General features: G+C 38.4%; 1 protein-coding gene across 2 annotated transcripts in view; it reads left to right on the plus strand.

The window, feature by feature from the left end:
* The window catches only part of adamtsl5 (ADAMTS like 5), a 37883-nt gene extending 11850 nt beyond the window's left edge, over positions 1 to 26033 (plus strand). For both annotated transcript variants that reach the window (XM_028015027.1, XM_028015026.1), the window contains exons 2-13: positions 2912 to 2987; positions 7995 to 8167; positions 8350 to 8410; positions 9121 to 9226; positions 10324 to 10451; positions 13541 to 13664; positions 15023 to 15109; positions 15511 to 15674; positions 17410 to 17617; positions 21138 to 21266; positions 21780 to 21851; positions 22208 to 26033. In XM_028015027.1, the coding sequence (XP_027870828.1) occupies positions 2912 to 2987; positions 7995 to 8167; positions 8350 to 8410; positions 9121 to 9226; positions 10324 to 10451; positions 13541 to 13664; positions 15023 to 15109; positions 15511 to 15674; positions 17410 to 17617; positions 21138 to 21266; positions 21780 to 21851; positions 22208 to 22548 (1669 nt within the window). In that variant the 3' untranslated portion in view covers positions 22549 to 26033. The remainder of the gene's footprint in view (positions 1 to 2911; positions 2988 to 7994; positions 8168 to 8349; positions 8411 to 9120; positions 9227 to 10323; positions 10452 to 13540; positions 13665 to 15022; positions 15110 to 15510; positions 15675 to 17409; positions 17618 to 21137; positions 21267 to 21779; positions 21852 to 22207) is intronic.
* Positions 26034 to 26773: the final 740 nt, after the last annotated feature.

Here is a 26773-nt window from a genome sequence, read left to right on the forward strand (position 1 = left end):
GGCTTTCCAAGAAAAGCCACTCGTCCCTCCGTGAGTCAGACGGAGAATCTGTTGCCTCGCATCAATCCCCTGGAGAAACAGAGGAGATGAGGCCGTTTGTAGAGCAAACACACACACACACACACACACTCAGAGCTCCACGGAGATGGCAGCTGTGATTCAGAGTGTTGGTGCAACAGTAAGTGCATTTGAGTCAGGATTGATGCAGGAAGATGAAAACACATCCAGAAAAAACGAGTTATTTATCTTACAGTCTGGCGTTTACACAGAAACCAGGTTCTCCTCTGTTGCCCCGTCCAGAGCAAAGCCAATAATTAGATGACTAACTTTGCTTCCACAGATAACTTTACCTCCTGACATCGATGTGATGGACTGAAGCGACTGAAGGTCGCAGAGATCTGCACTGTTTTTAACTTTACATCCATTCAAATGTTTTTGCATCAAACTAAGACTTCAATGATTAATAAAGATTTTTTAATTTAGCATTTTGCAGAAAAACTTATCAATTGCCTCGCTGAATATTCATGTTTTACACCAATTATTTGAAATCATCATATTTCTGCAACAACCACATTAATATAGGTTCAGTTTTATTTCTTGTACATTTTAAATACAAATTCAATACTTTATTCATCAAAAAGATGAATTAAATGCTGTTTAACTCATATTACACACATTATTATTATGTTTTATTCCTACAGACGTCTTTCTCAGGCAGTTCAGCCTCTTTAAGTACTTGGTTCTGATTCTGCTCCGTCTCTTTTTGTAAACATTTCACCTGCTGCGTTTCTGTTCATTAGGCAATTGAACAAATTGATAAGAAATATTCATTTCCTGATGCAGTTTTAACATTTTAACTCAGACTTTATGCATTAATTTAAAGAAAAACGTCACCATTAATATATATTTTCATAAATCATTGCCACCATACGATGCCTGTAGTTGTCAAAGATGAGAACTTTTTGCATTGTGTAGAAGACTGTATAAATAAACTATACCGTCTGCTGAAAGAAATTTTGTTTTCTTACAAGTTCTTGATCCATCCATCCATTTTCTAACACCCTGGTCCCTACTGGGGTCAGGAGGTGTAAGCTAAAGTTTTATATGTTTAAAAGTTAAAAATTCTTCAAGTTAAATCACCATGTAGCATCACTGCCTGTGTTTCCATTGATGACAATTGAATTATGAAAATAAATTCACTTAATGGAAAAATGCCAATTTCTACAAAACTCACATTTTTTGATAAAACAATTGTGCGCTGAGATTGGGTGGATCTCGGACGTATTAAAATAGATGTATTTCACAAAACTGCAATGGAAAGTTTTTTTTCTCGCATCACGAGTCACGTGATCAAAAACCAGATGTTACTGCTGGCAGAAACGCCGAAGAAGACCACAGGAAGTGGTCTTCTTCGTGGTTTGTTTTGTTTTTATGGACAATAGGCAGCTGGCTCCATCAGAGCTGTCACAGCATCACAGTTCATAGAAAGTTGTGTCGTTCCAACGTGTTAAATCCAGAGCTCTTCTGTAAAATGACTGACAGGAAACGCTGCATATGCAGCCGCAACATCAGGTTTGTCGCGCCAAAGCCTGAATAAGACACCGACGTCTCTTCTGATTGGCTGATAGATGATGAGCGATAGCACTATGACCGAATTATGAACACATCTCATGCATTTATATTCACGCTGACATGATTTTGAATGACTTGTTGTGTGATCAAGCTTATTCATGTGTGATTTTAACACTGCAGTTTTGAAATTCTGCTTCTTTGACTTTAGACAAAGATTTGCGTAAATTTGTAACGAAAGCGCAGCTTGTGATTGATTTGATGCCTCACCAGCTCAGGTTTTCCCTCCATTTCTAATGACTTTCCTGCTTCTGCTGTGTTTGCAGCTGACAAGATGGCAATTAATTACAAATGCATGTAAAAACAGGTGCAAATAGCTCCTGATTGCAGGACTTGGTGGGTTTGTGTTTATGAATGCATGGATTTATTACAATCTATTTGGTGAAGGTGGTGCAGAAAAAATCCAAAGGTTTATTTTGCAACATCAAATATGTTCCAGTCCAGTTTTAATTTTGGGAATGAGGAGGAAAAACATTCATGTAAATTCATGCAGGTGCTTCTTTGTACACTAAAAAACAACAACAGGTGATCCAACTTAAAAAAAATGTAGTTATTTTGTTAAAAATAAGTTTATTCAGGTAAATACATTAAGCTGTCACATGAAACAACATAAATAAATGAAGTTTTACTAACTGAATTTGTTCACATGTAACAAATTAACTAAACTAAAGCTGTAGCTTCGTTCTCTCTCTCTTTTTAATGAATTGTTACATTTTTATTCACCGGTTAATGTATACAGAACAACCACTGAGGTATTGATCTACAAAATAAATAACTGCATAAGAGAACGAATAACAGCAACAAAAATAAAATCAACAAAAAACCATGGAGGTATGTATCAACAGACAAAACACAAAACAAACAATAAAACTGTTTAGCGTATCTGGGTCAGGATACACTTTTTTTCACTTTATAATTTTCTGATTTGAATTATTATCATTATTTTCTTCCATTTTCTGTGTAGCATCCTCTTGTATGCCAGGGTCAAGGTTGGGTCAGAGGTCAGGAGTTCAGTCCAGCAGGAGGGTTCCAGTTCCAGGAGTTATAAGCGTCCTGAACTCTTCTTCTCTTTTCAGTCGAGTCATAACAACGTTTTCAAAGTCCTCCAAGCTGCTATCACAGCTTCAACTTTAAGCTGTGATAGCAGCAACAATCCAGAAGCAACAAAATGTGTTTACACTTCTCTCTCTCCTCCTCTCTCTCTCTCTCCTCCTCTCTCTCTCTCTCTCTCCTCCTCTCTCTCTCTCTCTCTCTCCTCCTCTCTCTCTCTCTCTCTCTGCAGGAGGCTGACTCTGAACCGGGTCGTGACCTTTGTTTTGCTGCTGTTCTCTCCCGGCTCCCTCGCCTCCCTGCAGAGCGTAAGTCCTCCTGCTCCCACGTCTCCATAAATCACAGCCTCGGCCTGAAATAGCCGCTGCTCAGCTGAGAATAGCCTGTCACCTCAGCTTCCTTTGAAATGAACAGAGTTTCCATCCAACAAAAAGGCTTTTAAAGTGAAACTAACTGGAACCACAACTAACGTCTGGTTTAATTATTAGCAGCAACAGTTTGGGTTATTTTTTAGAAACAAAGAAAATAAGATTCATTTTACAAAGTCATATTTTTATCATGTTATTCATTCATTTATAAATATCACAATTTCAAAGTGTAGTTTTAATTAGCAAGCTAAATGTGTAACTTACAAACTAAGGTAAATATTTAGACTACTAACTAAATATTTAGTTCAGCCAACTCAAGGTTTAATTTGTAGATAAATATTTAGCTTAACTTAATTTAATTAACTTAGATTAATTCAGCTGTCATAATAAATGTTAATATTTTTAGTTTTAAGGTAAGTAATTAGCTTCAAACTAAACATTTAGCTAAACTTGTTTAGTTTAGATAACTTAATATTTAGTTTGTAAACTAAATATTACAAACTAAAGATAAATATTGAATCAGTACACTAAATATTTAGCTTGGAAATATGACATTTCTAAATTAATCACTAACATGGTGAAAATCTGGCTTTGAAAAATGAATTGAAGTAAATTTGCTTGATGTAAACAGGGCAGTTTCTGTTTTCCGATAAAAGGTTTTGCCGATCGGGTGAGGTGGGTTTTTTTTCCGAATGAAAATTGGTTTAGCTCTCCAAACTGCAACCGAAACACTTTTTCTGCATCACGAGTCACATGATCAAGAACTGGACCTGGCAGAGACAATGAAGAAGAAGACGACAGGAAGTGGTTGGAGGATGATGGCACAGCGTGTTTTTAATCACTTACAAACAGACATTTTAATTAATAGAAACACCATAATTGTGTTTTTTTTTGACGTTAGCAAAACATTGACAAGGTTTTGCGCTCATTTGTGATGGACTGTTGGTTACTGTTGGGTCCCGTCGCTGAATAAACTATGAAATGGATCCATAAGCGATGGCGGCCATTTTTAAACAGAGCGCTGCTGTGATGTCAGCGTTCTTCTTCTGCAGGTTGTAAGCTGTTCACACAGAAGTCTGACTGCAGTCACATCATTTAGTAGTATGAACAACCACTAAAAAATAAGAAAATAAAAACTGATCAAGACCTGGTGTGTGAGCGTAACCTTGGTGACCCCAACATGCCTTTCTTTGCTGCAGTTCTTGAACGGTTAGCCCAGTGTTTTTACACACTTTGCCATTTTCTTCATTGTTTGGGAAGATAACCTGAATCCTCCTTCAGCTCTGTTTGTCACAGTTTCAGTTGTTTTAAATGTTCTAGTTATTCCTCAGACTACATATGGGCAAGTTTAGGTCAGTAGCTGCTCTCTTCATTTCTATATCAACACCTGTCTGCATAATGTAAGGGAATGTTTTGTTGTTTTTCTGATTTTGAAGTGTTTGCCCTTTCAGTGCCATGTTTATTCTAATAGTATTTGTGAAAAGATGAGTCTGGTTCAGCTGTTTGATCTGAAGCATTTACCTTTGCTCTCGTTTTTTGCCCTCCGCTTCGCTTCCTATATGAAGTTTCTCTCTTCAAGCTGAGGAGGAGGGAGAAGGAGTGTACTGCTAAGGTCAAAGGTTGATTTCACTAATCTAGCAGGCCAGCTCCCCCGCATCTCCAACTGTTATCAACGCTAATTTGAACGGGAGAACACTAATGAGGGCAACCTCAAGAGACCCTGCCAAGAAATTATGGGGAGTCGCGGCACAAGTTGGGTCTCAGTGTGTTTGTGCAGAATGAGTCACAAAGTCAAAGAGACTCAATTAGTTTGCTTCTTTCTTCTGCCTGTAGCTTTAATTTCAAAGGTCAGATGAAGTAACTTTTTGTTCTGCACAGATATGTGGAAATTAGTGTTTTAATACATGTGGGGCACGATGACTTAAAGGGGACCTGCAATGCAAACGTCACATTTTGGATTATTTTTTACTTCCATTTGGGTTTCTGTTGATTCAATAAAAAAATAAAAAAAACACCCAGACGGTTTTAGCAACAAGTTCATGTTTTTTGGTGCCCGGAAATTAAACCGTTTCAAAACAACTCAGGAATGTCATGTCACAAATCAGCAGCCACTGCCTGTTACCTAGCAACCCCAGCAGAGTTCTGCCCATTACCTAGCAACCCCAGCAGAGTTCTGCCCATTACCTAGCAACCCCAGCAGAGTTCTGCCCATTACCTAGCAACCGCAGCAGAGTTCAGCCTGTTACCTAGCAACCCCAGCAGAGTTCTGCCCATTACCTAGCAACCCCAGCAGAGTTCTGCCCGTTACCTAGCAACGAAAGCAAAGCTCCAGCATGTTTGGTCAGCTGGTTTTACCGCTGTTCAATGGCTGCTGGAAAAGACAGGTGTTTTGTTATCGACTTACCATCCAGAAACCACTCACTGGATTCTGGTTGGTTGTGCAGGAGGCTCCACTTCTGCTTTTCAAAGAAGTATGGTTGTATAATTGTGCATCTGTTAGCAGGCATTTTTACATGTGACAGTAAACGTTGAATTGGGGGCGTGGTCAGCAGCAGCTTATTTGAATTTTAAGTGGCAAAACAGCTCATTCTGAAAGGAGTTCAAAAAAGACCAGAAAATCTCATGATCTAAGAATGATTTAGTGCGAAAATGTAATGGACATGTTTTGTAGCCTGTATGCATCTCCTGACCTGTTGAAGGAAGTCTAACAGGTCACATTTAAAGCTGAAAGATGTTTTAAGGTTTTCTGAAGTTCAGTGGTGGTGGAGGAATCCAGAATCAACAGTTGGTTTTTCAGTAAAAGTCTCTGTCGTATTTAACTTTTTCCACTGTAAGAAAACCACATCATGTATAACTTTACCCTGGTTACAAATAAAAAGACTCCATCAGCATTTTGGGGCCGCAAAAAATCAGTTCAAGGGCCACAAATGGCCCACAGGTCGCACTTTGGACACCCCTACTTTAGTTTCTACCTTTCAAATGAGGAAATTCAACTTGCTGGGGCGAACGTGGAGTGGATTCAGTCCGTAGCTGCATACTGTTACAAGTGTGTGCAAAACTTTGGCAATTTTCTGATAATGTCGATAAAACACAATTATGGTGTTTGTTTTAAATAAGAAGTGCAATTAAAATCACGTGAATATGTTTGTTCACATGATAAGTTGTTAAATAACATCATCCTCCTATCACTTCCTGTTGTCTTCTTCTTCATTTCTGCCAGTAGTAACATCCAGTTGTAGAAAACCGCCTCATCCTGGTGCAAAAACATTTGACCAAAAATTCTGACTTCTTTTCTTTTTTTCCAAAAGTGGCATTTCTATTAAGTGAATCAAAATGTAGATTTCATTCATAATTTCAATTTCATAATTCCAATTTGTGCAGTTTTATGGTCATGGAAACGGAGCTACTGTTGAGTTTTGCACTTTGTGCTGAAATGCTGTTGTACTTTGCATTATTTTTGGCATTTCCTCTTTCAGGAAACAACATACTTTTTATTTAGTTCATCAAAGGGCGTGTTTAAATGGATTTACCCAGCATTCAGTGCAACATACACTTTTATAGTTGGGGTCTGCAGGAGTTTATAAACTGTTTGCTACTTTTCACTGGTGTGGAGGGAATTAGAGGTTTGGATGAACTGCATAGCCTTTTTATCAGTTAGCACCCTGCTGGTTTTGTTGATTCCTGGCCTGGTTTTCATTGTTTGGATTCCTCTTTTGACTCCAGCTCCTCCTGCAGCAGTCTTTGCTCACGCAGTGAGCAAAGAGTTAAATGTGTGTGTTCGTAGCGCAGCTCCTGTGTGAGGATCTGGTGGGACGGCTGCCAGTTTCACTCCTCCTCCAGGGCACAAACTCTGGAATGTGTTTGAGGAGAACCACAGAGATTTCTCTAATCACTTTTATTGTTTTGCTCTGCTGATCCTGATCCATCAGCCTCACAGGGCCGCTTTGTTATTTTTAGTCCCATCCACCATTTGAATAGATTTATATTCCCGTCAGATTCCTGGAGAAATATAAAGAAGGCTTTGTTGGAGCTCCATCCATACCATTTCTCTTTGACAGAATGACATCCCATCAATCTGTGCCTGGTGTTTTCTGAGCAGTCGTTACAGGCTGATGACAATAGCTATTTGCGTCATGACAGCTTTAAACATGCAGGATGTCTCTGCAGATTGATGCTGCTGAGAGACTGCAGCTGTTAGCATGCACAGAACAGAAAGCAGGAAGTAAGACATGAAAATGTAGCTGTTGTTGACTTTTGACAACGATTGTCTTCCATAAATGCCAACTTTGTAACATGTCAATACTTTCCTCCACCTGAGCTGAAAATATCTGCAGCTCCTCCAGATGAGGAGGAAATTCTTAAGATAGTTGGATGTGAAGCGTCAAATATCGTATTTGAGAAATTTTATAGAAAAACCTCAGAAGCCTTTGAGTCTGAAGAGATTTTCTTTCAATAATCGATCATTTTTGACTTATGAAATGTCCAAGTTTTTTCCTGGAAAATGTCTGAGATTCATTTCAAAATGTGAGTTTTTTTCTAGCAATTTTTTCTTTACTTTTTAAGCTTATAAATTTTGTTGTTTTTTTTCTAGAAACTCTGAGATTAATTTCCAAATTTGTCTGAATTGTTTAGTGAAAATTTACTCCTCATCTTTTTTTCTTTCTTTAATTATCTTTCCCTTAATATGCCATCATAGTTGAATGGCATTTTATATTATAATGTGTAAAATATATTCTGCAAACCTGGTGATAATCTGAGAGAAAGTAGACAACTAGCAACATGCTGGATGATTTTAATATTTTAATATAGTAAAATATCAAAATTGGGCAGAACTGACTCACCTTTTCTCTAAATTGTCGATTCAGACTAAATAGCGTAAATGTTTCAACATTTGTCTCATGCTTTATTTACCGTCAGTGTTGTGTTTGGGCTCTCTGACTGCTTCAGGCCTCTTGGGGTTCAGAGTGGGGTCCATCCAGTGACGCCTCGTCGGGGCGTCCACCGCGCGCCCGACGGCAGCTGCATTTCAGGAACGAATGGGCGGCGTGGAGCGGCTGGTCTGTTTGCTCCCGCAGCTGTGGGGGCGGAGCCTCAGTGCGAACTCGCACCTGCATCACCAGGTAATGATCTGTCATCTGGTCTTCAGGGAATTTTCTGTTGGCATTTTTAGTAAATATAAATTATTATTATCTTTGACAACAGAACTGATCAGACTAAAATCTCATTATCCAAGAAGAAGTTTGTGCAAAAACATGTAACCAAAAGTGCAATATTTTTGTTAATAAGTAGTTTTTGTGTGCAGGAACCCGGTGGGCGGACCGTGTGCTGGAGATCCCAGACAGTACAAGATCTGCAACATCAAGGTCACTGCAGAGAAACACTGTCGTTTTACAACAATGGCCGATGTTTGCTTTACAAATTGGTCTTATGGGCGTGTCTGAGAGGTTTGTCAGGGTGTGAAGTTTCACTGCTGCATCAGCCCGAGTTTTCACTGCACTGAGATTTCACACAATCAGACAGTCAGATGTGTTTTAGTTGTCTGAGGAGGCCGCGGTGTGTGTGTGTGTGTGTGTGTGTGTGTGTGTGTTTGGACAGCCGATCCTGATAAGGAAAAACTAACAGATGAGTTGAAACAGCTCAGAGAGTTTTTCTCTGATATTACAGAAAAAACACATCAAGACTCAGAAGAGTCAGAAGAATAAAAACAAAACTGGTCAAAGGTCAGATGAAGGTCAGGATGGATGGATTTTTGTCTCTGGTTATGTTTTATGTTTAAAATCAGAAGTCATATTTTTTCTTCTCTGTCGTACTTAGATGTAAAACTTCTGAACCTTTCAGGAATTTTTCACACAATCAATCAGTCAGATGTGTTTTATTTCTCTACTTTAGTCTAAAGTCATTATTGCTCATCTAGAAACTAAACTGAAACATTAAAACACGAGGAAACTTTTAACCAGCTGTAATCAGAAGTTCATCCACATCCTCTAAATATGACCTCAGCGTTTTATAAAATATATTTTTCTTGTCTGCAGGTTAATTCTGAAGATGGTGTTGCATGTCTGTGTTTGTGCAGGGGTGCCCTCCTGGCTCGGAGGACTTCAGAGACATGCAGTGTGCTGCGTTCAATGACCGGCCGTTGGTGTCCGGAAACTCCTTCAGATGGACAACGTTTCACGGAGGTCAGCAGAAAAATAACGACCTGAGCAGCCATCTTGGTTTCCATCGAAATTCTATAACTTCTGCAACCTAAAACTAGAATACAGCAACTTAAACTGTCTTCTGATTGGTCCTTAGATTTGTTACCGTCCAATCACTTGAAAGCATAAAGATTGATGTTATACACTGCAAAAATGCAAAATCTTACAGAATATTTTTGGTCTAGTGCCAAGTGGAAATGTCTTAGTACACTTGAAATAAGACAAAACTAAATTAAAAGTAACTTTTCAGCAAGAAATCAGATCTTGTTTGAAGTTAATAATTTCTTAATATTGATGAAAAGTATTTGCTCCATATACAGATTATTTCACTTATGGAAAAAAATGTCTTAAGTGAAATAATGTGACATTGCACTGGAAAAACTGAGTTAATTTTTTACATGTAATCAAAAATTAACAAATTACAAAATTTGGAACTCAATTTTGGAATTGAGTTACAAAATTAACTAAATATTTTTAAGATGTATCACCTGTTTCCCCGTTTCAGTGTGGAACTAGTACTTTTTCATCAATGTGTTTTTAAATTTGTGGTTTTTTTAATGATTCGTTGAAGTGGTTTGCACTTCAGAGCCTCCGTAGGATTCAGATTTTCCCAAGTTGAACAAAACTGAACTGTTTCTGCAGATATAAACATCTTTTTTAAATTTCCAATGCGCATATGAATAATTTCTACATGTACAATCCTTCATTTCACAACTGTTTAGTCCCACTTTACCAGCTTGATTTACAAGTACAAATTAAATTTAGCACAAACCGTTCTGTCTGATACCATCAGTCAGCGATAAAACGATGCCTCAGCGCTGACTTCAGATTTGTGAAACATATTTCTGCGTTTTGCTGCCTTTTATTGCAGCTGAGAAGTCTTGAAAGCTCACAGGTGTCTCCTGCTGCAGGTGTTATTGTGATTTTCTACCATGTCTGCCAGTTTCTTCCAGATCTTCCCCACTTCTCATTCCTATTTCCTGCATTTTATGTGTCTCTCTCCCCCAGTCCTGTTTCCTTTTATCATGTCTTGTTCCATAAAGACGAATGATTTACTGACTGCAGCTTTTCCCCGCCAGGCTCCAGCCCCTGTGATCTCAGCTGCCTGGCGCTGGGACACAACTTCTACTACAACTTTGGTCACGTTCTGGACGGTACGGCCTGCGACCCGGAGGCCGGAGCTGTGTGTGTCAACGGACGCTGTCTGGTAAATGACAACAACACCTGGATGCGTGTGTTAGTCACAGTTTAAAACGCATCATCAGTGTGGAAAGTTTCACACGTTATTTATCAAAATAAGCATCATATAAACCAGTCAAAAGTGCTCTGGGCTAAGAAAATAAAAATAAAACTAAAATCAAGCATAAAAAGTAAAATATATTTTTTTGTTTTTTATAGGAATAAGGACCTTGCATGTTTCCTATTTAAAAAATATATATATAAAAGGATTTGGGTCACATTGTTCTAAAATGCTTTTTACATTTGGCCAAGTTTCTATTAAATTAAATTATTTAGGTGCAGCAAACGCAGCTTTCCTGTAAAAATCTTTGAATAAAAACAAAAATATTTAGTTTTTTTACTTAACATTTTCCATTCTAGGATAATAGTATTTATAATTTTACCTAAAATAAAAATAAAAAGTCTCCATATGCATAAACCATCTGCACAGGACAGAGAATCTTTGCTTTTGTCCTGAAGCTCTGCACTGCAAAAACACAAAATATTACCTTTTCTTTTTCTTCTAGTTTCTAATGCAAATATCGGACACTGGAGAAAAGACAAAACTAACTTAGAAGTAACTTTTCAGCAAGAAGTAAGAGCTTGAACTAACACTTCGTTAATCAATATTTTGGAACATTTGGGGCCCTTTAAATATTTGTCATATTTAAAGTTTAATTAAGATATTTGTACTAGAAACTAGACCCAAATTGCTTGATAAGGTTCTGTGCTTTTGCAGTGTGTTTTATTTTAGCATCAGTTTATTCTTTGCTTTAGGTTTTATTTAAATATTTATTGATTTTATAACTCAGATTGTTCGCTTTAGAAATAAACTGCAACTTGACCGGTTAAGAAAACCATCAGCTACATTCAGTTTTATTTGATTTTTCTCAGCATTTCATGCCTTTGTCTGATCTGGAAAGGCTCCATCTGTGACTCACCTGAGTGAAAAATAAACAGCTCTTCTCCTTCTGGAGTTAAATGCAGGTTAAGTTTGGGAAACGCTGGCCTTCGCTGCTGTAAAGGTATAACTGATGCTGACCGCTCTGGCCGGAGCTCTCAGGAGAAGCGAGTCCCACGCTGAGCGTTTGGGCCAGAGTTCACTCATCAGTGTGGACTGCAGCCTTCAGGAAGCATTACAGCTCAGCTGAGTCTGCAGCAGGTTATTCTCACACAGATGGAGGAGGCTGGAGATGAACACGCATCTGCTGCACAATATGTAATACTCAGGAGAGACGTCTGCTAGTAGAGGGGTCACTCAGCTGAGCGCCGGGATTATGGAGTCTCTGTGTTTACGTATGTCGACGTGTGTGTTTCTGGGCATGCTCTCTATGGCGTTTGGTGTAAATAAGCGGATTTATGGGTCGTGGTGTCGGGCAGGGAGAGGTCAGAGCAGCAGAGGCTGAAACGGGAAGCAGATGCAGCCTGCAGCTGGTGTTGAGGAGCACAGGTCAAAACGTGAGATCAGCCTGAAGAACACATGGCTGCTTCAGAACGGCTGCAGTTCATCCTCAGCAGGGCAGCCGAAAAAATGTCACCTTACGTCCTCCAACAAGGACAAACTTCAGTGTATTTTATTGAGATTTTGTTTTGTGAAAATCATATATTTTGCGATTAAAAACATGAAAATAATGTGTTTTATTGAGCTCATTTTCAGTCTCTAGAAGTTCAAAGCATTTAGAGGAGCATCGTATATTGGATATACTGTCCAATATACAGTATATTGGTCAGTTAAGTTTATCAATTTTGCCTGATAAACCTAACAAGCAAAACAGTTTTCTTCTCAATTCAAAGAGTTTATTCCACACTTTCAGCTTTATCAGCCCAGATAATGAACGTATGCTCACCTCTTAGATGAGTTATTTTCTGGTTTGGTCGCTGTTTTTCTGAGGCCCAGTCTGCTACTCTGCTACTGTGTCACAAGGAGCTCATTTCCTGTTGTCTGTGTGAGACTCTCAGGGTGTTTTGTATCTTCAAAGCGGCTTTCTGAGGATGATTACAGGTTCTCTAGATTGTTGCTCTCTGGCCTGCGAACCTCCCCTTTGATTAACAGAGATGAAGGCGAACAGGGAAAGCAATCATCGCTCCTGCTGCAGGATGCTCCACAGGCTATAAACCATCCAGCTCATCCTCTTTGTCTTTAGCTTTGACATTTTTTATGTTTTAAAAAACAACCTCTCCAAACTCTTGTTCCCCTATGAGCCCCAGAGACGCTGTTTTCCCCCAAATGTTAGCTGGAGACGAGGAAATACAATATCAGAGAGGCAAATAAACCGAGCCTGAGGGGAGGATTACTTGGCAGAATCAAAGCTGAGTGCACTGTAAAAACACAACATCCTACCAAATATCTGCTGTAGTTTCTAGTGTAAACATATAGTGCACTTAAAATAAGACTAAACTAACTTTCTAGTAACTTTTCAGCAAGATATACGAGCTTGTTTTCACTAATAACTATTGAATATTGATTTAAAAGTACGAGTTCCACTAGTAGATTATTTTCGCTCATAACAAGACATTTTCCCGTGTTTAAGTGATAAAATCTGCCGGTGTAACTAGTAATTTTTATTAATATTTAAGAATCATTGACTTAAAATACGCTAGTATACAAAAACACAAAATCTCACCAAGAATTTTTGGTCTAGTTTCTTCTATAAATATCTTAATACACTTGAAATAAGACAAAACCAACTTGGAAGAAATTTTCAGCAAGATTTACAAGTTTGTTTTAAGTCAGTAATTCCTTAATATTGATTTAAAAAGTGTTAGTTTTCTCTTATAACAAGACATTGGTCTACCTTTTAGTGGAAGTATCTTTGTACATTTGAAATATGATAAACTTAACAAGTAAACTCAGTTTGTTTTACGACCAAAATTCCTTAATTTTGATCTAAAAGTATTTACACTGGCGGATATATTAAGGAATTGTTGCCTTAAAACAAGCTCCTCTCTCACTAAAAAGTTATTTTTGTAAGTTAGTTTAGTCTCACCTCAAGTGTACTAAAACATTTACAGTAAAAACTAGACAAGACTTTGTGTTTTTGCAGTGATAAAAAGGTTTCCCATTTGTGTATCCTGCAGAAGCCCGGCTGCGACTCCATCTTGGGTTCGACGCAGCGGGAAGATGCCTGCATGGTGTGTGGAGGGCACAACACCACCTGTCTGCTCCACAAGAGTGTGTACCAGAGCAGCGGGCTGGAGGCAGGTAGGACACACACACACACACACACGCCTGCACACACACGCCTTCTTACCACTCGCCATCATGCCTTTCTGTCTCAGGAATTCGGTGAAGTGGTTTCAGAAAGCCGGTGTGAGGATAATTCCTGCTTCTAGTCTTCCTTTCACACCCAACAGCTATTAGTCATTCAGGCTTATTTAGCAGAGTGTTATTACCCGACTGAGTGAATATTAACCATGGAAACAGCTTTGCAACACAAAGGTGATTGGCTGCTTTCCCAGAAGGGCTCCAGCTAACAGCAGATTTAAAATGACTGTGGTTAAGATTTCAGGGAGGAGGAGCAGAAAAATCTCCCAGCAGTTCTGGCTTATTGCCACAGAAACATTTTTACCTCCACTGGCACCTGCAGGTTCATAGATAATATAGGGTCTGACTGCATGCAGTGGAGAAAACTAAATGTTTTTCTTTCCTTGTATCCATCTGCAACAAGCTTTGTACAGGAAATAATAGCAGCTTCAGGCAAATACTGACGAGTGATTGGAGTGTTATCTTTTACAAGCTGAACGCTGTAAATGTTGTAGCGCCTTGTAAACCGAGAGAAATCATTGTCAACATGACAACATTGTGTGATGATTATGTATTAACTTATTACAATATTAGGATTATTTTTCTTTTTTAAGTTGCAGTGATAAGAACCTGCAGGGTTTTGCATCTAGAAGCTGCATAAGTTTTAGGTTTTTGGGGATATTTAGAACGGTGTCATCTGCATAGAAGTGATTGTCTTTGCCTAACTGAGTCATGTTGATGCGTTTGTGAAGAATCAGAGGCAAAAATATTCCAACTTTCATTCTGTAGCTAAGTTTCTACAAACACCATTATCTGCTGGTATGTTTTTATTAACTTCACATTTGTCCCAACAACCTCAAGTTTATTAAATCTGGTTAATGTTTAGATCATCCATCAGTTTGCAACTATAGGGAAATAATTTCTTCTCTATTCCAGAAGCAAACAGGGATTTGAGAAGCTGCCAGTGGATGTCCTAAATTTACTAAAGCAATTAATAAACAGTTAAACCAAATATTAATATGAAGGTGCATAAAAATTTGGTTTTAGGTATATAGAAGGGTCAACAGTATAGAAATGACTGTTTGTCTGTAAACATATAACTGGTAAGATTTAGTCACACATGATGTTTGCGATGCTTCAACGGCAAAAATAAAAAAAGTCAAAGTTAAACGTTTCACAGAAGCGTTTAACTTCCAGATCTGGGAAGCACAAACAGGAGCCGTATGTTGTTAAAATGATAAAGCTTATCATCATAATGAAGCATTGCTTCTGCTTCAGTTTTGTGAATTACTAAAGCTTGTGCTTTGATTTGCCAGGCGGGCCGTTTGGATACAACGAAGTGACGATGATCCCGGCTGGAGCCACTCACATCCGAGTCACCGACAACAGCAGGAATTATCTGGGTAAGAGATATCTCTGCTCCCTTCACACGCTTTAAAACTTATTATTACATCTGTTCCCCAGAGACCGGCGAGCGGCTCACTGTCCGTCTGCTTTCTGCACCATGCTGCTTCTTTCCGAGTAACATAATCGCTAAGGTTATCTATTCTCATCGCTGTGTTGGCGACGCAAATAAAACAGACCCAGAATGGCACACACTGTGGTTTGGTAGGGATGCAGAGCAGGTGGAGGTGCCTGTTTTCATCTGCTGCTATGGAAACCACCTTAAATAACCACAGGATCATTTGTTCCTCTGTCACCCTGAAATCTTTAACAGTTTAGCCTGAAAAATCCAACATCAGAAGCATTTGAATCGATTTGTACGAATACTCAGTAACTCCATTCACTGTTATTGATCGCACAGCGCTGCAGAACGGTCGATCCCAGTTTGTGATCAACGGAAACTGGAAGATCAGCGTTCCCGGTGAGTACAGCGTAGCTGGGACCAAGCTGCTGTACCGGCGCTCTGCAGACACCTGGGAGAGCTTTGAGGTGCCAGGACCGACCCAGGAAGACCTGCATCTGATGGTTAGAGCTGTTTCACTAAGCAAGGCATTAGTAAACATAAAAATCAGGGATGCACTGATTTATCAGTACCAATTTCCTTAATTTTAGGAGATCAGTGATATTTAGATTCACTGATAATGAAGCCGATCTTATCTACCTCAGCAAAGGTATTTGGTGTGAAAATAAAAACACTGTTAAACCAAACTACAGAACACAAACAGTTAACGGATTAAATGTAACTATAACTATTATTATTAATAACAGTATTTATTTCTTAGGTAATTTACTTAATTCTGAATGAAACAGCTCTATATTCTTGCTAACAATAGAACAGAAAATACAACGTAAGAAAAAAATTGTCCTTGTTGTCCCTTTGTGGGGAAGTTCAGGATTATCAGCAGTGAAGTAACAGGAAGAATGGAAACATGCCGATTCACACGAAGCTAAAATATAAATACAATAAGACTCTGTACACCAGGAACAAATTTACAACATCACAAAAAAACTGCTTAGTCTTTGAAGTTGGCATATTCAGATTAAAAACAATTACTGTCATAATTATTGGTTTGCTGTTTGGTTTCACTGATTGGTTGGTTGGTTGGTTAGCATCATCTGCTGAAGTATCAGGTCCCATAAAGCGCCACCAGAACAAAGAGCTGATTTTATCCGGGGGATTACAGCAGGCTTATGGGAATTAAGGAGAATCTGTGGTGAGCAGCAGGTTTAAAACTCCAAAGTTAGCGTAAAGTTTAGTCTGCTTAATTCTAGAACAATGAAAACGCTGAGCTTCCTTCTTCTCTCATCTCCCTGCTGGTTTTTGTGAAATTTAACACACCAGTTTAGCTCAAAACTGTCAGTTTCTCCCATTTGTTGTGGTTTTTATAAACACAAAACGGAGGTCAGCTATACCAGCATTTATACACTATACTGTCTATATTAAGACATTTGTTTGCAGATGATTTGAAGAGAGAAAGCCATTTCCATGCACCGCTGTCCTCTATGGAAACCATTACTGGAATTGCTTTGGAGGAAAAAAATCATACAAATGCGAACAACATTAAAGTAACTTTTATGAAAAAAATATTTTTTTTTACATATTTGTTAAAACTGTCACTGTAGTAACAGTTTAGTATGAGACAAATAATCTCTGAAAAAATCTAACTCTACCTTCCCCCAGTGCTAAACAGAAATAACCAATCAGAGCTTGGAGGTGGGTCTTAGTGCTGTCAATCATTCCTGTGTGCGTGCTGCTCATGATACAGCTTTTCCTCGTTTCTGCTCAGGCTAGTTAGCGTAGCCACAGATGATGGCGTATAACCAGGTTTCTTGTAATAGTAAGTTGTTTTTCTGGCAATAGCACATTTAGCAGCATGTTCACAGGATTGATTAACAGCGATAAGATCCTCCTGCTGGCTCTGATTGGTTGTTTCTGGTCAGGAGTGATGTATTTCTTTATCTTCGCTCAGTCTTTTCGCAGATTATCTGTCTCATACTGTCACAACATAGCGACAGTTTTAACAAATATGCAAAAATATATTTTTTATAAAAGTTACATAATTAAACCCTTTAATTTGAATCCATTTCAATCCATTATACGAAACCAGAAACACCAATGTAAACACTACCAAAGATCTAAGCTCTTAAGAAAAAGTTATTGGTTAGTTGTTTGGTTGGTTAACTAATATATTTACTAACTAGTAACTGATTTGTTGATTGTTTTTTTTTTTTAAACATAATTCTGTTTTCTTGTGTCCAGGTTCTGGCGACAGACAGAAACCCAGGAATCGAGTACGAGTACTGGCTTCCACCGGACCGGTACGCCCTGCACCACGGCAGGAGGAGCCCTCTGCGACAGGCACACCACACAGCCAGCTACTTCCCCAGAGGCCAACCCACCACTCCAACCACGACCTCTGCCACGACCTCCAGAGCACCGCCCAACACCGCCCGGAAACCCCACTGGTGTGAGTTAAGATAAAGACATGCATGCTCTCACTAAAGTAGAAAAAATGTATTAAAAACTGAAAAATAAGAATAAGATACGATACAGTGAGGGCAAATTTACAAAGTAAAGAAGTATTTTACAGTTATTAAAAAGGTATTTTCTAAAGAAATGTGCAGAAATGTAATTTAAAGCTGACCTACTATGCAAAATGCAGGTTTTGCATGTCTTTATACTTCAATTTGGGCCTTTACTGCTTCAAAACACAACCCAGCTGCTTAAACAAACCATCTGACTGGTTTTTGGTGTCTGGAAAATGAGATGTTTCAAAAACTTTCCGTCACAAATCAGTATGTACTGCCCCTCAACTAGCAACCCCAGTGAAACCTAGCCCGTTAGTGTTAAGAAAAAATGAGTATTTTAGTGCTTAATACAGCTAATCATGCGGCATAGGTAAATGTTAGATTAAAAACTCTTATTTAAAACAGGTTTTGTGTGACCCATTGGGGAGGGGCCCGAAGGAGACAAGCAGGCGCCTCTACAAAAGCCATAAAATTAGCATTTCCATGGAAACGGCGCTGGCGTGGGGGAAGAGACGTCAAGACTCCAGGGGAATCTGCGAGATTTATATCAGGACTTCGGTGCTGGGGACATTCGTACCCAGTACGCCCAAGATTAAGTGTTCCACCCTTCTTTGCTTGGACAGAAACCAGACACTTTGCCGTGAATGGGGGAGTTTCCGAGTTTCTCTGGAGGCCGAGGCAGGTCTCTGATTGGTTGAACAACAGAAACGCCTCTTGAGTATAAAGTCTCGCGTAGCGCAAAAATATACAGAGAGTTTCCATTTTTCCAGCAAACTTTCTCCAAGGGCGCGCCTTTGTCATTTCTGTCTGTCTTTGTGTTCGTGTTTGTCTGTCTTTATTTTATGAAAATGCATATCTTTGTACCTCTGCATCTTTGTTAACTGATACATGCGTTGCTTTGTATGGATTAAACTCTGTGATCTGTGACGTCAACGCGCAGCGTTGTGGTTTTCACTTTAGCTGCAGCTTCCGCCTGCTGAGAGAATCCGGGGTTTTAAGGAAGAGACGAGCCAAACGTTTCGTTCAAAGTTAAAATAATTAATCTTCCTTTTCATTAGCTAGCAACCCAAGCTGAGTTCTAGCATGTTTGGTCAGTTGGTTTTACCAATGTATGTTCTGAACAATGGCTGCTGGAAAAGACAAGTGTTTTGTTCTTGACCTGCCATCTAGAAACCACTTGCTTCATTCTTATTGGTTGTGCAGGAAGCTCCATTTTTGCTTTTCAAAGTTGTATGCTTGTATAATTGTACATCTGTTTGCAGCCATTTTCTTTATCCTTATCTAAAAGCACAACAATGTATTTTTACATGGGCTAAGGACCACAGCTGCCAGCAGACAGATGAGATCCACAGATTTTCGAGGCCACCACTAGAAACACTAGAAACGGCAAAATATAACAGTTAAAAGACCAAATGTACCTGAATGTGCATTAACACGGACCACGGAAACTGTTGTAGCGCTACAACAGAAGGTAACATCCAGAAATCTGCCTTATTTCCACTGGCTGTTAGGGTTACAGCCAATCAGCACTAAGGAAAATGAATGCCGCTCCTGGATTGGCTGCTTTGCAAACGCCAGTGCCCAGTAGCATTGCACCAAACTTCCCAGGCTAAATTTCATGATACTTCAGCAATGCTCTATGTAAAAAGCTATGAATTGGCTAATTTTACACAAATAATTTGTGGTTAAGTTCCACAGAAAAACACTTTTCTTTTCCAGCAGCCATTGTACAGCGCATACAGCAGTAAAACCAACTGACCAAAAGGGCTAGAGCTCCACTTGGGTTGCTAGGTAACGGATTAATCTTTGCTGGGGTTGCTAGGTGACGGGGACAGCGCCTGCTGATTTCTGACATTAAATTTTGGATGTTTTTCAATCGGCTCATTTTTCAGACACCACAGAGCATCAGCTTATAGTCAAACATCGACTGGATGTTTGTTTTTTTAAGCGCTTGTGTTGTTTTTAGAGGCAGTTGAGACCCAAATTGAAGTATAAAAACTTGCAAAATGTGAATTTTGACTAATACATCCCTCTGTAAGAGCCATTCTTTGATGTCCACAGAGCAACTTTCAGCTCCGGAGCTGCAGGTTGATCTTTCTCAGAGGAAACCACAGAGCCAAGATTAAATTGGTTCCAATTATTGTAATTGCACAAATTAGAGCGAGCCCATTTGGGTTCAGTGAGTGAAAACATCTGTGGTGATTCACCTTTACCCCGCTGCTGATCGGCACACTGACCTCCCTGATTCAGAGGAACACAGCTGCTTTATCTGGATTACAAACACGTTGTTCACCTCCCTAATGTTCCTGAACCACATGGAAATCTGCTCCCAATCCAAAGACTTTCGATCCATCCGATGAGGCCATGAATCTAAGTAGCTTCTTGGAAAATCCTTTTCAGCTGGTGGATCCCAGCCAAACTGAACCCATCTCAAAATGTTGCCAGAAAACGTAGAAAAAGGTGAGATTGGAGGCGGATTTATGATGTTGGATGGTGCAGTCATCCTAAAGTATAACTCTGAGTTGAGAAAGCTCTGCGAATCCCTAAAAACAATCAACACTAAGAGCTTTTGATTTTTAATGTTTCTGAAATGCCCATGTCTTCTTCAGTAATACTTTTCTTTTGTTCTTTATTTCTTGCTTAAAAACATCTGCAGTTAAACTCTGTTTTCAAAACGTGTCCGGCCATATTAGCTTGTGACGCTGCTGTCATAAAACCTGCCAGTTGGATAAATTCCCTCTGCTGCTGCTCCTTAAAGCATGTTATTTCAGGACAGTCCATATATTTTATGAATTCTCCACAGATGAATTACTTTTATTTATTATGTGTTCTTTCTGTATTAACCATTTATATCTGTGCAGAATGGTTCACAGCGACACAAAAACAAAAGTATTCCTATTTGTCCTACAGAACTTCAGACTTTAATGCTTTATATTGGGATTTCTTGTGAAAGACCAAAAAAAAAAAAACATACTAACAAAGTGGAAGGAAAATATAAAATTTGTAACTTTTTTCATGGGAAGATTGGTGTCAACAACAAAACACTTGTCTTTTCCAGCAGCCATTGTACAGTGCATGCAGCAGTAAAACCAGCTGACCAAAGTGCTGATGTTCTTGGGTTGCTAGGTAACGGGCTGATCTTCGCTGAGGTTGCTAGGTAACGGGGCAGTGCCTGCTGATTTGTGAAGTTACATTCCGGACTCGGAGGTTTTTGAATCGATTCATTTTCCAAAAACCAATGGATAGAAAAAAGTTGGGTGTTTTTTTTAAGCGCTTTCATTGTTTTTAGAAGCAGCTGAGATCCAAATGGAAGAATTAAAACCTATATAAAGTATGAGAAATTTTTGCTCCTTTGTTACCTAAAATTCCAATAAATTGCATTAGTATTTGTCTGTGACAAACTTTAAGAAGATCTGCAGTCTGTAGTTCACACAAAACTGTTTGTTTTCTGTCTTCCAGTTTTAAATGATCTAAATCCTCACCGTCACCCGGCTCCCGGCCGCCACCCGCAGCGTCTTCAGCAGCCAATCAGCCGCCTGGAGCGCGAGGAAAGCCACAGAAACCTCCTTCCTCAGGCTCCACCCGGAAGTACGAGCACCGCTTCCACAGCAACTCTTCAAAATGTTCTGCAGAAACTCCTATGAAGCTCAAACATGGGCTACACAGTGTAAAGCTACACAGTCAAAAATGAACAATATTTGGGTTATTCAGCCTGTCATAAGAGAAGAAAACATCATTTTAACCAGGGGATTTATTTTAAATGTCAGCTTCAAACTAAATATTTTTCTCCAAAGTCAAAATTTAATAAATTCATGAATAACATGATGATAATATGACTTTGAAAAATGAATCCCCATTTTTTCCTTATTACAGACTAAATAAGCCAAATTATAGCTGTTGATTTTTACTGTGTAACTTTATAAACAACATCCCACATCAAACACTCAAATGCATTTAAAGAGAGGAAATACTGATGTAATCTTTCATTGTAGACATGTTAGTTTATGAATGTTCAGGCAAACAGCCCTGAAGATATTCTTATCAACGTTCCTTATGGCCTTCTGACTTTCTAACTTTACTTCTTCTTGGTTTATTCTTTAGAGAATTGTGGAAAATGTCAGAGAGTTAAAGGACGAAGGGAACGCCAGAGACAGTATTGCAAAAAGGACTTTGGTAAGGACTTTTGGTTTGGAGTTTATGAATTATTTAAAACATTTCTCAGTAAAAACATCAGACAGATGATTCCTTCAGTAAGAAAAGCCTTAAAAACATTTAGAGGCAACAGCTTCGTTTGGTTAATGGAATGGAAAAGTGAAAAGATTTCTTTCCAAGTTCAGTTCCGTGTTTAAGCACCGAAATTAAAAATAAGTCCTCAGTTTATTTAGATGCTAAAAGTTCCTCTAACTGACATCCATCAGCTGTTCTCTTTCGGTAAGATACTGACTGAGGCAGCTACTCCACACAACCCCACTCTGTATGAACGGAACTATCCAATAGAAGTCGCCGTTTCTTGTTTATTTCTGTGGCAGTGTTTCGTGGCAGAGTTCTGGGGAAGCTGTACCGGGGCGAGGAGACGCGCTACGACGTCCAGATCATCCACACGTACCGAAACCGCTTCCGGCTGGAGCACCGCGAGTTCCTGTGGGTCCCGAACCTGTGCGACTGCCCCGACCTGCAGCCGGGGAAGCAGTACGTCCTGATGTTACGGCGCCACATCAACTACGAGCGCACGCTGAACCGCATCCTGCTGGAGGAGGACAGCTACGTGGTTCCGTACCGACCCAGAGAGGACGAGCTGCTGCGGCCGCTCCAGAGGCTCTGCAGCAACAGAGGGACGAAAAGTCCTGCAGAAATAGACGAGGCGGTGTGAGGCTGTGAGCGCCAGGTGCAGACTGATGAGTCATATTTCATGTGTGAACTTTAAAACTGAAGACCTGTTGAGCATCACTGGAGCAGGAAACGGGAACTTTTCAGGTTTTAGTCTGAAATCTGCAGGGCTGGTCCAAAGCAATGCGAGTTGAGGGCTGATTGGGGCCCGCACACCACCAGGGGCTGCCAAGAGCACCAAGATAGCATCATTAAAAATATATATATTTAAAATAATACAAACTAAACTTTATTACATGTGGAAAAAAAATTTTTTGGGTCAATATTGTCCTGTTTTCTGCTGCCTCTGTTGGGGAAATATAAAGTTCAGTTTGTCAACTTGTTTGCTGTAAATTTAGTGTTTGTCAGCTGGAGTTTCTTTTAAATAGTTAAAATTTAAGACACACCTAAATACACTGCAAAAACAAAAAAATCTTACCAAGTATTTTTGATTTAGTTTCTTGTGCAAATATCTTAGAACACTTGAAATGAAGCAAAATTAACTTTTCGGCAACATATCGGAGATTGTTTTAAGTCAATAATGCCTTAATATCGATGAAAAACTACTTGTTCCATTGGCTGATTGTGTCATTTGTAAAATGGGAAAAAAGTAAAATAATCTGCCAGTGGTACTCAAACTTTTTCATCAATATTTAAGAATTATTCACTTGCTGAAAAGTTAGTTTTGTTTTATTCCAAGTGTACTAAGATATTTGCACAGAAACTAAACAAAAATTACTTGATAAGATTTTGTGTTTTGCAGTGTACAACTATGCATTTCAAAGTCCATGTAATTTTTTAGTTTGCTCCTCCTGTAAGGTTCAAATCAACAACCATAGTGACACTGGTATGATTTAAGCTAATTACAAATGATGCTAATGTTAGCAGCACAGGAGTAAAGAATCATCTGATGCTGACATGTTAGGTACGGGAACTTCCCAAAAGAAAAATCTGTTTAGGACCCTGAAAAGTCTTGGACTGGCCCTGGAAATCTGACACATTCTGAATGCAGAGAACGAACGCCATGGTTATTTAAGAGACTATTTAAAGCACTTTAGGTGGGTGCGACGCCACGCCCACCTTAAACAAAAACCAAAGAGCAGGACGGTTGTGACTGAAAACAACCTTTTTCTCACCAGTGTTTTTCCACAGCAACCTCTTAGTTTCCGTTCTGTACAGTATTTGTCTCGTTATCCACTTTTAGATTCAGCTGCAGTTAATTTCACTGAGTTTCCTTCCTGTGACACATTACAGATGTTTTTCTTTCTCACTTTTTTTGCAGCAAATATTTGTAGAATAAGGATAAGTCTGGACGTTTTAGACAGTTTTTACAATTCAGCATTTTTTGGCTAATTCAAACCAAACAACAGATTTAAGATTTATGGAAAAGGTTTCTGCTGACATTCATGAGGCTGAAGATACTTTAATATGGCAGAAATGCACTTTGTTCCACTCTGATGGATGTTAGTTTGCAAACTGATCTCACTTTTAAAAAGGCTAACGAGACCCAGATGACGTCCACTCGTCCTCTTCGGGCTTCTATTGATGTATTTGTGGAATGATTATAAAGAATTGAGCTGCCATTACTTTAAAAAAAAAAGAACTTGTGCAGAAATTAGATTTTATTGCAGTTTTTTTGTAATCCCACACAGGCTCAGCTGCGCCTTGTCCTGGCTGGTGCCAGCGGTTATAAAATGTCTTTTAATTTGACGAGGTGAGACGTTTTAACTTCAGGTTAACAATCACAATTGAGTGTACTTGATTTTTATTTTCTTTGCAGCATAAAACTGATGGAAAAGTTCAATTCAAACAGTTAAGCTGCTGGGGGGGGAAAAAAAAAACAAGCATCCAAGAAGATGCAAAACACCAAAAAATCCAGATTGAAATCTGCAGCTGCATAAATGGAGAAACTAAATATCTTTATTTCACTTAGAACAAAATATTTCCCCCACATTTTAAGTGAAATAATCTACCAGTTAATCAATTTTAAGGAATTATTGACAGAAAAATTCTTGTTGTAAACATTCAACGTTCATGATGATGTCAGATATGGACTGTTAATAACCTCTCATTATAACTGAGTTTTCTCTTTAAGAATCAGGAAAGTGACCTGGGAGTTTCTCAAGAAAATAACTTTCATTGCACCTTATTAAGGTTCTTTATGAAAGCAAACAGATTCATTTATTGCATCTTTTACCAAAGATTTCACTAATTCTCAACTCGACTTCCTTTTTCCAACAGATTTCATCTCAAACATTCCTCATTGAGAGAATGATTGTCTAAAAGACTGAATCCATTAATCCTGATTTTTACAGTCTAGCCAGAGGAACCTGCAGTTAAAACTTTTTCTCATTGTGGCCTTAAGAGTTTCCATCATTGCTTCACTTTTTTTACATGTTCAAGAAAGGCGACAAAACAGGAAACAACCATTTAGTGAAATGTGAGCGTGGCTTGTTGTGGCTGCAGCAGTGTTGGCTGCAGCAGTGCGGCGCTGGCTGCAGCAGCGCGGTGCGACTCATTCTGGAACAGTTCTGTTAAAAACAAAAAGTGTATTATTGAAGAGATTTACCACAAATTAAAATTTGTTTATGTTTTTCTGGTACACAGTGTATTTTTGTATGAATCTGAACACATTATTTCTACGTCACTTATGTAACGGTGTTCATACTGTATTTTGCTTATTTGTGATATTATTTTATGCAGTAATATTTTCTGTGTTGCATTGAATAAGTTGAGCTATGTGATGTTTTACATGAGATATATATTTAATTATACAGTATTTTTAATGTGTGGCACTGATTAGCTGCAGTTTTAATCAGATAATTAATTAATTATCTTAAATTGGGGTGTAACGTTGGGCCTTGTTTTATAGATCTGTAGCGACTTAAAACAGTGCTAAGTGTTTCTTTCTCTGCATTACTATGTTACTGAAATAGCAAAAACAAATATTGAGTGCCAATGTAAATAGTCTTTCAGAAAATCCAACATGTGTTAATGTTCTTGTGTTGTAAATTTGAGATTTTGGACCTGCAGCATAACTCCCACCAGCAAATCAGAAACAACAATCATAAGAAAACATTTTATTTACAAAAATGCTTTGCATCTACAACAAATAAAAGACTAAAATCAACCTGTATGATTCCTGCTCATCAGCAGTAAAATAAAAAAGTCATTGCAGACATTCGGTTCAGTTTCCTTTCAGGAACGGAGAAATGACGGAAACCAGTTGACTGTAACTTCTGTGTGAACGTTTCTATGAAGAAGCTGTTTCTGCTTTGTTAATAAGACAAATTCAGGAGGCAAAACAACAAAAGTGTAATCTACCTCTGGAGCTCATTTTTATTTCTTAAAAAACTGTTTTTCAATTCATTCTGTTCATAAAGTTTTTCATTTACAGTTGTAAAAATATATGTAAACACGAAGTTTTCCCGTCTGTATAATGAATAAAACTGAAATATACACTATAACGCAATATTAACGCAAACATGACTTTTATTTTACCGTTTCTTTCATTGTATGTTTCCGTTTAGCTGCCTCTCTGTCGATCGGGTAAATCTCTGAAGCTTTTACTAAATGCAGGCCAGTGATGCTGAACATTTTAAGGTTTCATTTAAAAATATGAGCTTTCTTTGGCTTAAAGTCAAAGATGTTAGAAAACGTTATGTTTTTGACCAGGAGCTGCATGAATGAATTTGTATTCAGTTTCTATTCAAAAGCTGAAATTTCTGATGGGAATTTATTGTATGAGGGGAAAAAAGTCGCAGGTTATGCGTCGTCCATATCCTGCAATTGATCATGAAAATTTGAATAAAAGCATAAAAATAAATGTGTCTAGATCTTTAACAGTTCTGGAAAACAAAAACAGTTTCAGTGTAAGGGCTGGGCGATGAATTGATTTTATCAATTAATTGAATATTTGTTTTTTTTAGATTTAATTGAATTTTTCAGCACGTCCATTTCTACAACTCTACAGTCAGGCTAAGATGTTTTTCTTTTTTCATTACAATTACAAGAATACAGTTGTAGTAATACAAGAATAAAGTCAAATGACAATAAAGTCAAAATAATATTAGAATAAAAATTTTATATTACCAGAAAAAAGTTGTAATATTAGGAGATTGAGTTATTTTATAAGAACAAATAAAAACAAAACGTTTTTTCTCCTTAAAGTCACTTTTTTCAAATAATTTTCAGATATTTTCTAGTAAAATTGCATCTTTATTCTCCTA

The sequence above is a fragment of the Xiphophorus couchianus genome, chromosome 4, assembly GCF_001444195.1.
Source record: "Xiphophorus couchianus chromosome 4, X_couchianus-1.0, whole genome shotgun sequence".
Lineage (NCBI taxonomy): Eukaryota > Metazoa > Chordata > Actinopteri > Cyprinodontiformes > Poeciliidae > Xiphophorus > Xiphophorus couchianus.